This window comes from Megascapheus bottae, chromosome 11 (assembly GCF_031878675.1).
Source record: "Megascapheus bottae isolate mThoBot1 chromosome 11, mThoBot2.hap1, whole genome shotgun sequence".
In the NCBI taxonomy this organism is placed as follows: Eukaryota; Metazoa; Chordata; class Mammalia; order Rodentia; family Geomyidae; genus Megascapheus; species Megascapheus bottae.
The window spans coordinates 43901135-43913955 of NC_143519.1; the positions used below are offsets into that span (position 1 = coordinate 43901135).

The following is a 12821-nucleotide window of genomic DNA, read 5'->3' on the forward strand; positions in this document are numbered from 1 at the left end:
ATTTAATTGTGTCTAATTATTTCATTCTGTTTAAAGAATTATGTCCTTAAGTTTGTCACACACTAACATTTTTCTAACGTTAACATTTCCAATTCAATCATTTGGTTTATTTAAATAGCATATTTCAACTACGTAGCTCAAAATTATGAGGAAAGGGATGGAAAAAAGAAAAAGTATCTTAATTACTATCTAATGTTTGTTTACTTAAAATCTAAGTTCTTTTTTGTATCTTAAATATACCTTCTGATAGCATTTTACTTAAGTAATTTACTTATTAACGAAGTAGCATTTTATTAGTTTCTTCACTCCAGATTTTTGTGGCATATGTAATTCCAATACTTAGTATATTGTTAGAAAATTAATCAAAATAACAATGTCAAACAATACTATATGGTTAGGCAGTTCCTGTGTTTTTTTCCTTATTAATTAGCTACAAGAAAAAAACTTTTAAATGTTTTCTATAAATTTAATTGCTCTCAATCTTCAAATAGTGTTAGGATGTCATTCCACAGAAGACTATATTTTTAGCTACTTGGCTGAAATACTCTACTTAAAAAATATTTCAGGTTACTCTTACTCATTTGCAGTATAAAACAGGTTTGGGAGTTTTCAAATGAAATTGAAATGTGCTGAATAAAATATTAAATCTTAAAACTTCACATGAGTAAATAGTTTAGTATGAGCATTCAGGAAACCATTTAGTATCTTAATGAAGAATTTGGAAAGTACTGAGTCACCACCTCATTTAAATCATAACCACTTTTAGACTTTGAATTACATTTTAAGAGTTCTTTTTAATGAAGAAAAAAACATTATAGTGGCTCAGAACAATAAAATGGAATTTCTACAAGAACGGAATATATTTTAATGCTTAACACTTGCAATACAAATTTTCTTTTAAAACATTAAAACGTCCACGTTTATTTTCTTTGGAGATGGAGAAATAGTTTTTCCAAGAGAATACTTTTCACAGTTGAAGGAGCTTGGAGGTTTCTTTCCCAGTGAAGTCCCAGTGCTTTTATTTCAGGCAGCTTATATTGTAGATTCATTGTCAAATATTTTACATTTTAAAGTCTGAAGGTTGTGTTGAATAAAATTCTCTGTGCCTTGAACTTCAGAGAATCTGGAGTCACTCCTCCTGACAGACCAGTTTTTCATTTTTATCGAGTTCTGAATTGTGTCCGATGTGAAGTAATAAACTATGGGGTCGAAGCAACAGTTGGAAACAGCAATGCACAGCGTGATGGGGTACATTGTCCTGACTGCTGCCACTACTGAGCAATTCACAAATGCCTGTGTCCTCATAAGGGAATATAAAATCAGGTTGATATTGTAAGGCACAAAACAGAAACAGAATATGACCAAATGGACAAAAATCATTTTTAATACCTTAGTTTTGTTTATTTTGCTTCTACTTAATGTCACAGGCTTATTTAAAGTTCTTAGCACCATACTAGAACAAGTCACATTCAAAATGAGAGGAATAAAAAATCCCACTATTTCGATGAAAATTACAATTCTTGAGAGATACGTTTTCCATGTGGCTTCTGGAAAGTTTTCAAAGCAGGCTTCTGAAGTATTGTTACCTTGAGAGTGTGTAGACTGAAAAAACACTGCTGGTGCACTTCCTCCCATCACAGTCAACCACACAGCAATGCACACAATCTTTGCATTTCGTTTGGTTCTTAGAGTCTTTGACTTAAATGGGTAGACAATCGCCAGAAATCGATCTACACTAATACATGTCAAGAACAGAATGCTTCCATACATGTTAGTATAAAACAGCATCACAGAGATCTTACAAAGCAAATCTCCAAACGGCCAATTCCGTGTTGCAAAGTAAAATATTCTGAATGGTAAGGTAAAAACAAAAAGCAAGTCTGACATTGCTAAGTTAATCATGTACGTTGTAGTTTCATTTCGTACTTTGAGAGCACAGATGAAAATATATATGGCAACACAATTGGATATTAACCCAAGCACGAACACCATGCTGAACATGCAGCCATACAAAGTGTACTTAAAGGAGTCATCATAGAAGCAATGGGAGCTGTTAGTGCTTACCATGATAGAGGGAGTCCTGCTTTCTCAGTGAGGCCCTTTTGTCCTCCGCCGGCAGTCGCCTTAGGTATTTAGATGCCGACTAAACAACACCCAATTTGTTTGCAGATTATTTGGATTTTTTGATGATTTTTAAAATATTTCCTTCAGAAATCTCCAAATGAAACTTGAAATGTGTCGCTGTTAACTTTCCAGTAGCTTCTTAAACAGGAAAATATTCTCGTTTTTGTAGTCCGTAGAAAATCCATGAATCTAGGGCTTAGTTAAGTGAAGGAAAAAGTTCAGTAATTCCAACCCATAGGCTTGAAAACATAAAGAAAAGCCGAGTCTTTAGATGGAAACAGGACCATTTGTCTTGTAAACTTGTTCTGCTGTAGTCAAGATGAATATTCCAAAATGAAAGTTTCTTCCTGTTCCAGAAAATATAAGTTCGAGTTGTCAGTCTCACTTTGATTTTCAGTGCTGAGTTTCAGAAACTGAAACATTCCTATTTTGTCTTCTAGACTTCCTATAAATGAGATTTTCCTTTTAGGTTTTCCTGCAGTGGAAAGTAGAAGAGTCTTTTCTTTCTTAAGATTCCAAGGTAAACTCCAAAGCGTGTTACTTCTTGCTGAATTGAGGCCTTTTCTGCCTTTTCCACAGTTGCTGGCTGTATTGTGAGGCGGGCTTTCTCTGAAGTAGAAAGAAAAGGCTTGCTAGATTTGTAATGTGACATCACAGGAAGAAGAGGCTGGGTTTGGACAAAGAAAGGTTTCAGCCCAGTTTGTTTGCAGTTCCTTTAATCTGATAATGTGTCTGCTGGGACTGTACCTAGCAGGCTTGTAAATGGTCACTGGTGAATTAACTCTTTTTATGCGGAAATGCCATGTGAGGTTTTGGCAGGCTCTCTCAGTTGGTTTTGTGTTGTTTTGTTTCAGTGGTAATATTTGAGACAGAAAAAAATCAATTTAAGCCTGTTTCTCTTTTATGTAGTGCTTTGTATTTATAATGGCTTTTGTTTAAAAAGTAAAATGTATATGGGTGCATATTTACAAACTGAAATTGTTCACAATGCTAGCATTTTGAAGAACTGTTTAGTAATTGCAAGAGAGCTTTAACCTTTATATATGAAAAGTACTTGACTTAGAGACAAATAGTTCCACTCTTCTCCCTACCCCCTTTCTAATTACTCCTCTAGGTTTATCTTAATTGGTATGATTTTGAGTAGCTTTAATCCTGGGTCTCTTTTGTTTTTGTTTCTGATAGACAAACTTCTAAACATTCTTCATTCCTTTGAAACTTAATATTTTAGAGCTATTTTACTTTGTAATTAGCCTTTTCACCAAAGAATATATTTTTAAAAGTTTGGTTTTGCTGGAGATTTAACTCAGTGGTAAGAAACCCTAGGTTTCAGCCCTTAACACCAAACAAAATAAAGCAAAACAAAAATAATCTTTGATGTGTTAATCTTATTTTAACCATCAGGTTTTTAAGTCCCCCCTCCCCTGCCCTAAATTTAATGAAATAATTTTTGGAGACTATGAGTTAGTACTTGGTTAATTCTAGGTATATACTTTTATTTTTATTACTTCCATCTTTTCCTTTAAGTTCCTTTATATGACATTAACTATATGTTGGGGTGTAATAGCACACCTTATTCTCATGATTTCTCAAGATTTGTGGGTAAAGTATATTCATACTTGACCTCTCATATCAGGAGAACATTTGAGTGGGGAAGGGTAGTTGGATGTGAATGTTACTTTCTCAGCACCTTTGAGACACATGTTTTCCATATTTTAAACTACTCTCCCATTTTTTGGTGCTGGGGACTGAGCCTAGGGTCTGGTGCATGCTGAGCACATGTTATCTCCCTGAGCAAGGCCCTCAGCTTCTAGACTACTATTTTTCTGAAAAGTCTAGATTCCTTAGTGTTTTACTGTTAGAGCCAAAATACTTCCTTTTGAATCAATTATGACATTTATGAGTAATTTATTTTTCTTCATGAAACATTAAACTAATAATTGCATATCTATGTTTCATACTGTTTTGCACCTTTTTTGTTGGGTCTATTCTCATGCTAAGCAACTTTTTGGAGGGATTTTAAGCTATTACTATTCTGATTAAGAAATGTATATAATCAAATAAGACATAATAGTATTATTATTTATAATAAAGAAGCTTAATACATTGAAGGTCTGAATTTCTTCGTATCATTTTTGGTATGGGAAAAAATATATACTCAGAAAGTTGATTGAAACTGGGCAGAAATAAAAAGGGGAACATTTAGGCCAGGAGATTGGCCTAGTGATAGAGTGTTTCTCTAACATGCATGAAGACCTGTGTTTGATTACTTGGTACCACATACATAGAAAAAGTTGGAAGTGGTGCTATGGCTCAAGTACCAGAGCTCTAGCCCTGAGAAAACCTGGACTGGCAAAAAAAAAAAAAAGTGGGGGAAACAGTTAATAAAACTTTTCAGGGCCAAGAGTTTAACCTAGTGGTAGAGTGCTTGACTGGCATGCACGAAGATCCAAGTTTGATTTATCGGTACCGTGTACATAGAAAAGCCAGAAGTGGTGTTGTGGCTCAAGTGGCAGGTCACTAGCCTGGAGGAAAGATCCCAAGGACAGTGCTCAGGCCCTGAGTTCAAGCCCTAGGACTGGCAAATTTTTTTTTTGTTTTCAGAGAAAGTCTTAGTATTACCTGCTTTCAAATTTATAGTCGTCGTCTTCACCCTTCAAAATGAAATGCATGCAGCTGTATGTCCTGACCTACTTTTACTTTCATTTTGAATTTGGTGCCTCATAAAAGAATGAAAATATATTTAGTCTGCATTAGAGTACTTTTCTGTTCATTGCTGCCTCTCATTTGACTTTTTACTCATTTAATTGTTCATTTGTAGTTTTTTTCATGTTTGAGTTGTTGCTTAACCATGGAAAAGATTATTTGCTAAGACTTAATATATTAGCATATTTGTATTCCTAATTTTAGCATAACTCTTGATCCTTATTAGATACAGACATGTTGGTGATGAATAAATCATATCAATAGACATACATTTTGTTGAAGCTTGTTTTGTTGAAGAGCAGTAGCAGAGGGATTGTCTCAACAAGAAAAAGATGAGTGAAGTTGGATTTTTTTTTACTTTTTTTTTCTTTTTTTTTTTTTGCCAGTCCTGGGCTTGAGCTCAGGGCTTGAGCACTGTCCTTGGACTTTCTCAAGGCTGGAGCTCTATCACTTGAGCCTCAGCACCACTTTTGGCTTTTTTCTATGTATGTAGTACCGAGGAATCAAACCTGGGTCTTTGTGCATGCTAGGGTAAGCACTCTACCACTAGGCCAAGCTCCTGGCCCTGGATTTTTTTTAATATGTATTTTTTATTTGGCTTCTAAGAAACTAAAATGAAATTCATTACTTTAAAAATCTTTAGGTGATGGGCTGGGAGTTTGGCCTAGTGGTAGAGTGCTTGCCTAGCATGCATGAAGACCCGGGTTTGATTCCTCGGTACCACATACATAGAAAAAAGCCGGAAATTGTGCTGAGGCTCAAGTGGTAGAGCTCTAGCCTTGAGAAAGTCCAAAGACCGTGCTCAGGCCCTGAGCTCAAGGACTGGCAAAAAAAAAAAAATCTTTAGGTGAATATTTAAAAAATATAAACTAGCTACATCTTATTAAATAGTAAACATTTAATAAGTGTTTTATATTTGATAGATAAGACAAACTTATTTTAATGAGAAATTTGTGCACCCTTTTAAATTAGGCCTGGAAGTCAGTTTTTCTTAAGTGAATTTGGGGGTGTAGGCTCTGTAATGAAATTAAGACACACACTAAAATTAGAAGTTGATGCCAAAACTAAGTATCATTCAGTGCCTTGCACCTGTAATCCTGGCTCTTTAGGAAGCTTAGATCTGAGGATTTATGGTTAGAAGCCTAAGCAGACAAATCCAGGAGACACTTAGCTATTAACCAGCAAAAAGATAGAATTGGAGGTGTGACTCAAGTGGTAGAGCACCAGCCTAGAGTGGACAAAGCCAAATAGACACCTTGAATTCAAGCCCCTAACACCAAAAAGAAACAGAAAGAGAGACAGAGACAGAGACAGAGAGATGAGGAACGGGGAGAGAGTGAGAGAGAGAGAGAATTGAAGATATTCAGGAGTGTTACATGTTTTATACTATTTGGAGGTCTTTCTAAGGTGTACAGCTGACTTGAAATATGTTGTTCATCTATAATCCATTGCAACAGTAACTCACACAACTCAATTACTTTTCAAAATTTAATTAAACTGAGAAACCAGGTAAATAACCACCTGGCCTCTAAAGTAAATCTGTTTTATTTAACAATAATGGTCTTAGTCTTTCAGTTATAAAATTGTTGATCGGATTGAGAGTTAAATACCAGAAGTTATCTGTTAATTATCAGAAATTCATAAACTTTTTTTTCCTGCAGCTCTAGGGATTGAACTATGCCTCCTGCTTGCTAGGCTGGTGAGGCAGCACTTGAGCCATGCTCCCAGCTCTTACTGGCTTTTTTTAGTTTTGTTTTTTTTTTTCCAGATTGGGTCTCACAAACCTTACCTAAACTAGCTTCCGGTTGCCATCTTCCTACATCAGCTTTGTGTGAGATTACAGTTGTGTGTTACTGTAGCAGGTTTGTAAAACTTCTTAGTAGACTGAATTGTTCTTTGGCTGTTCTGAAAGAGATAGGAAACATTACTTACCTATACTTGATTCAAAATAGGCTCAAAACAACGTTGTGTTTTTTTTTTTAATAAGCCCTTTATTGAACATTGGTATAAAGAGTATGAAGAGGGTTCCTCTACCATTCTTCTCTCTTTTTTTTTTTAATACTGATTTTTTTCTGGCCTTGATAGTAATACTAGTTTGTCTTGCCTGTTCTTCAGTCTCACTGCCATCTTTTTAGATAAGCCCAGTCATTCTTACCTCTATGATTATTGTAATGTTTAGTTTCTAGTCTTCTTTTTTTTTTGTCTTGTTAGTCTTGAGGCTTGAACTCATGGCCTGGACACTATCTCTGAGCTCTTTTGTTCAAGACTAGTGCTTTATATCTTTAAGCCACACCTCCACATCCAGTTTTCTGGAGGTTAATTTGAGATAAGAGTCTCTTTGTCTTTCCTGCCTGGGATGCCTTTGAACTGTAATCCTCAGATCTCAACCTTTGGAGTAGCTGGGATTATAGGCATGAACCATCAGTGCATGACCCTATTCTTTTCCTGCTACTCATGCTAGACCATCACAAATCAGCTCATTTTTTCTCAGTTACTCATTTATTCTCTTCTTGATTCCAAAGATGACCTAAAGCAGATTATGGTTTTTAAAATGAATATATATTTGAAACTAATGGAGCTAACATTTAAGATTTTTAGATGTACCGATTATAACTTAGTGAGTTGGCATATAAAAACAAAGGAGAGTTAACACTGGGAAGAGTTAACAATTTAAAATATGGAGGGCTGGAAGTATAGCTCAATAGTGGAAGCCCTAGGTTCAATCACTAACACTGAAAAAAATGAAATAAGATTAAAAGTAAATAAAAGAAATGTAATAAGTATTAGTCTAAACATGTCATATTCCTTATTCTAAAATTATTCCTTTGGATGCAGTAAATGTACAAGAAGTAAAAAAATTCTTAGAACAGAAATCCATTTATGCATTAATAAAAGAATTAGTCATATATTGAGAGAGATATAGTGAGAGGATATACGAAATAATATGAGAAAGATCTAGAGTAAAGGTCACTGCTGCATTTGATATAAGTAAGAAATTGTAAGAGCCTATGTATCATTGTGTATCTTTATACATATGCCACTGCAGAATGTTTTCTAATAGGAGAAATATTTTCTTATGAAATGCCATTTCATTTTGGCCCTCATTTTAGGAAATTCACCAAATGTAAGATTGAGTTAGGGGAAAACATTTGTTGATGGATCAAGTATATGGGATAATTCAGTTTAATTCAAAAATAAGTTTAAGGCAAAAAATTTGCCCCTTGGGATCTTGACATCTTCAAACCTGCCCCCCTCCCTCCCTTTTTTTGTGCCAGTCTTGGGGCTTTAACTCAGGATTTTGGAGCTGTCCCTGAGCTCTTCAGTTCAAGGCTACCACCCTACCCCTTGAGCCACAGTGATGCATCCAGTTTTCTAGTGGTTAACTGGAGATAAGAGTCTCACGAACTTTAATGCCCAGGCTGGCTTTGAACTGAGATCCTTAGATCTCAGCCTCCTGAACAGCTAGGCTTACAGGCGTGAGCCACCACACCCAACTCCATGAGCACTTTTTGCTAGCACTCTGCCACTGGCACCACAGTATCACTTCTGACATTTTCTGTGTATGTGGTACCAAGGAATTGAACCCGGGGCCTTGTGTATGCTAGGCAAGCACTCTACTGCTAGGCCACTAGAGGTCTAGTTTCACAATCTTGTGAGGTTCTCAAACATGACTGAAAACATAAGAAACAAAGATCTGAAGATATCAAGGATCAGCAAGTCTTGCGGGTCATTCTTCTGAAATACCTGAGGATATCTGAAATATTTTGAATGTTTTTTTTTTTTTTTTTTTTTTTTTTTTTGCCAGTCTTGGGCTTGAGCTCAGGGCCTGAGCACTGTCCTTGGATTTTCTCAAGGCTAGAGCTCTACCACTTGAGCCTCAGCACCACTTCCAGCTTTTTTCTATGTATGTGGTACCGAGGAATCGAACCCGGGTCTTCATGCATGCTAGGCAAGCACTTTAACCACTAGGCCAAACTCCCAGCCCCTGAATGTTTTTGTTTGAGAACAAACTAAAAATCTAGACTGTTGCTAGTGATGATTCTTTTATGTATGAAATATAGAATTGCGTATGTAGGCCATAAAATGTGAATCTACATATTGTTCTTTAATATGAAAGTATTGTTCAAAGTGTAGCTGGCAGAGAAGCTGTCATCTGGCTTTTCCAGGAGTCTGATTCTTTGGCTGTAAAAACTAAGGAGTTGGAGTACATGAAAGCCTTTCTGCAGCCCTGTCTGATTTTAATTCTTGGTTTTTTTGTTGTTGTTATTGTTTTGTTTTGTTTTGTGAGTCACGGGGCTTGAACTTAGCCTGGGCACTGTCCCTGAGCTCTTCAACTCAAGGCTACTTCCCTACCCCTGGGCCTGGGCGCTGTCCCTGAGCTCTTCAGCTCAAGGCTGTTGCCCTACCTTTGAGCCAAGCCCCACTTCCCTTTTCCAGAGATGAATTGGAGATAAGAGTCTTAGGTCCTTTTGTGCCCAGGCTGGCTTTGAACCTTGTTCCTCATATCTCAGCCTCCTAAGTAGGTAGGATTACAGGTGAGAGCCACCGCCTGGCCTGATTTTAATTCTTTTAATACTTTGAATCTTTAAACTTCCACATTGAGCTTTTTTCCTCTTAGATCTAACAAATCAACGAATGTACATTTTCAGTGTTGAGATAATTATACTTTGGGTCAAGATTTTGTGAAGTAGGCAAGATGGGAAGTGGAAGCTGTTGAGGCCAGGTGGAAGAGATGTGCTACTTTCATAGGGTAAATCAGCAAGAGCCAAACTGCTGTTTCAAATTGCACTTTCATTCCAGTACTCTCTCTTTGGGCCTCATTAATTTGTTGGGACCTCACAACTTTCTGCTTCACCCGTCCTCCCTGTGATACCACAGGAGCGTGTGAGCAGGGAGGCTGGGGTAATGTTGATGGTGGGCAGGCAGTGCAGTAGTGGGCAGAGTTCTTTAAAGACAACAGAGAACTAGACAACCTTAGCTCAACCAATAGGAACTGGGCACAATCTGGGTACATATCTGCCACTCCAGCTACTCAAGAACTATAAATAGGATTGTAGTCTGGCCTACACAAAAATAAATTAGAAAATAAGAGGGGAGAGCAGGAGAAAATGAGGGAAGAGGTAATTGTTCAACAAGAATTGTACTCATTTCCTTACTTATATAACTATAACCCTCTTTATAAATCACCTTTACAATAAAATAAAACAAGGAAAAAGTGAAAAGCAAAAGGTTTAGATGTGTTGCTCAAGTGGTAAAGCATGTACCTAACAAGCATGAAGCCCTGAATTCAAACTTCAATACCATTCAATCGGTCAGTCAATAAATAAATCTAAGCTTACTCATTAGCAAATTTTACCATGGTGAGATGTGAGTCTTTTAAAGTATTTTATCATTTGAATTCTTCTAAAGCCAGTTTATATTTCTTTATATTGGGTTTAGAAATAGAATATTTTCAATTTGATAAATGAACCTCTAGAAATAGAATATTTTCAGCTTGATAAATCAACCTTTAATTTATGTAGATAGAATACATTTATTCCCTATAGACAGATCTTTTTACCAGAGCAAAATTAGAAAATTCTAGGCAAATTTAGTACTAGTATGTCTATTGTTATAATTTAGAAATGGTTTTCCTTCCTGTCATGATTTCAAACTTTATGCTTTATGTTACTTTTACTGAAGCATGAGTCATTGACCCAATTTCAAAGGAGTGAGCCAGCTTGCATGTTTGGTGGGAAGACAAGAATGATGACTCAAGGTCAAAGAGGGTGGAAATAATAGTGGGAGCAGGTTTCAGAAAAGAAGACAGAGGAAATTTAGAAGAATTTTATTATGATATGAGATTTAAAACTTGAATGAACATACTTATCTTTGCCTGAACTTGCATTGTCTTTTTAATTTTTTCCTGTCTCTCTGCTTGTCCTCATCTCGAAACATTAAAATCCCATCATAAAGTTTGATAGTCTTCCTAATCTTATCAATCCCTTCTTGTACTTCTATAGTAAAACTAAAGTACTTAGGTAATTCACATCACAATACAAAATCTATCAGTATATTACACACACATATATGTATATATACATGTATACACACATTGCAGAATACAAATCTGTCTTATATTCATCTAGCAATATATCATTTATGTGCTGTTTGTTATTTTCAATAGTTGAGCTTTTCTTCTAAAGAACAGCTGGGGAAACGGTATGGAAAGCATATTTCTGAAGTTTTTAATTATATTGCCAGAACTGGAACTAGAATCCTAGGTCCTTGACTTCATTAATATTTCTGTCTCTACAAGTAGCTTCTAGCATTTTTTGATATAAAATCAGAATTTTGATTCATAGCTTTGTAAATATTAAGTAAAGAAGTTTATCTTTGGGGCCGGGAGTTTGGCCTAGTGCTTGCCTAGCATGCACAAAGACCAGGGTTCAATTCCTCGGTACTACATACATAGAAAAAATCTGGAAGTGGTGCTGTGGCTCAAGTGGAAGAGCTCTAGCCTTGAGGAAGAAAGCCCAAGGACAGTGCTCAGGCACTGAGTTTAAGCCCCAGGACTGAGAAAAAAAAAAAGAAAAAAAAAGTTTATCTTTTACATATAAGTCCATATAAACTTATTTTGAACACTCAGTTATAATATTTCAAAATTTAATCTTAGAAAATTCTATCCAATTGTACATTAAAGTAGTGTGGAAAGCATTGTGTCTCCTTTATTGATTAAAAAAATGTTCAGGGCTGGGAGTTTGGCCTAGTGGCAGAGTGCTTGCCTAGCATGCACGAAGACCCAGTTTCAATTCCTTGGTACCCCACATACATAGCAAAAAGCCAAAAGTGGTGCTGAGGCTCAAGTCGTAGAGTACTAGCCTTGAGAAAGTCCAAGGACAGTGCTTAAGCCCTGATCTCAAGCCCAGGACTGGCAAAAAAATAAAATAAAAATAAAAAAAGTTCATACTACTGTGCCATATTACATACATTTCCAGCGTTTTTTTTCTATATATGTGGTACCGAGGAATCCAACCTGGGTCTTTGTACATGGCAGGCAAGCACTCTTACCACTAGGCCAAACTCCCGGCCCTCCAATTTTTTTTGAAAGCCAATCTCTGGTCTAAATTCTCTCATTAGTGCAATCATGCATATTACAAAATTTGTACATGTACCTATTTAAAGAAAAGTTTGTGCATGTTTGCTTTTAGACTTCTAAGTTTAAGGTTTGCTAGAAGGGAAACAAGCCACATGGTTCAGGCAGAAAAGAGTTTGTTGAGGGGCCATATAAGATGGAGGCACAGAGACAGGGGAAGGAAAAAGAGAGGAGTGGATTCATGTTGAGCCAGATTATGTAGGAAAAGGCAGAAGGTAGGACCATAGTGGAAGCAAAAGTGATTTTAGAGCCTGGTTAACCTCTCATTGTCTGAGGGAGGTAGGACCAGGGTGGTTCAGGAAATGACCACAGCAGAAGAGGAAGTGACCTCAGAGTCTGGGATCCTCTACTGATTTCAGGCAGGTGAGGAGGAAGGGAAGAGGTCTTTCAAGTAGACCAAACAATAAGTATACAATAGTAGTTGTGTTTAAAACATAAGAAATTTGCTGGGCGTGGTGGCTCACACCTGTAATTCTAGCTATTCAGAAGGCTGAGATCTGAGGATCAAGGTTCAAACCCAGCTTGGGCACTAAAGACTGTGAGACTCTTACATCCAATTAACCACTGTAAAACCAGAAATGGTACTGTGGCTCAAGGAGTAGGGCAGTAGTCTTGAGCGTTGAGTGGAGCGCAGCAACAGCAACCAGGCCACAAATTCAAGCCCCACACCAATTAAAAAAGAGAGGGAGGGAGTGAAATCTGTTGTGTTTAATAAAATCAATCTACTACTTTGGAATGATTCAGGAGTAAAGATATGAAGGGGAAACTAAAACTAGAAGAATTCGTTTTCTAGTCTCAGGTTCATTCATTCATGTCTATGTCATCACCCTCTACATTTATTTTGACATTGGTGTAGTTA

The 12821-nt window shown here is 36.5% G+C and overlaps 2 protein-coding genes across 5 annotated transcripts in view; one reads left to right on the top strand and one right to left on the bottom strand.

The window, feature by feature from the left end:
* Rb1 (RB transcriptional corepressor 1) overlaps positions 1-12821 on the top strand; it is a 138643-nt gene that overhangs the window by 82271 nt on the left and 43551 nt on the right. The window lies entirely within an intron of this gene.
* On the bottom strand, positions 781-2728 carry Lpar6 (lysophosphatidic acid receptor 6). Its single transcript, XM_090342138.1, has one exon. It carries the CDS (start codon positions 2065-2067, stop codon positions 1033-1035), a length of 1035 nt encoding a protein of 344 aa, XP_090198264.1. The 5' UTR covers positions 2068-2728; the 3' UTR covers positions 781-1032.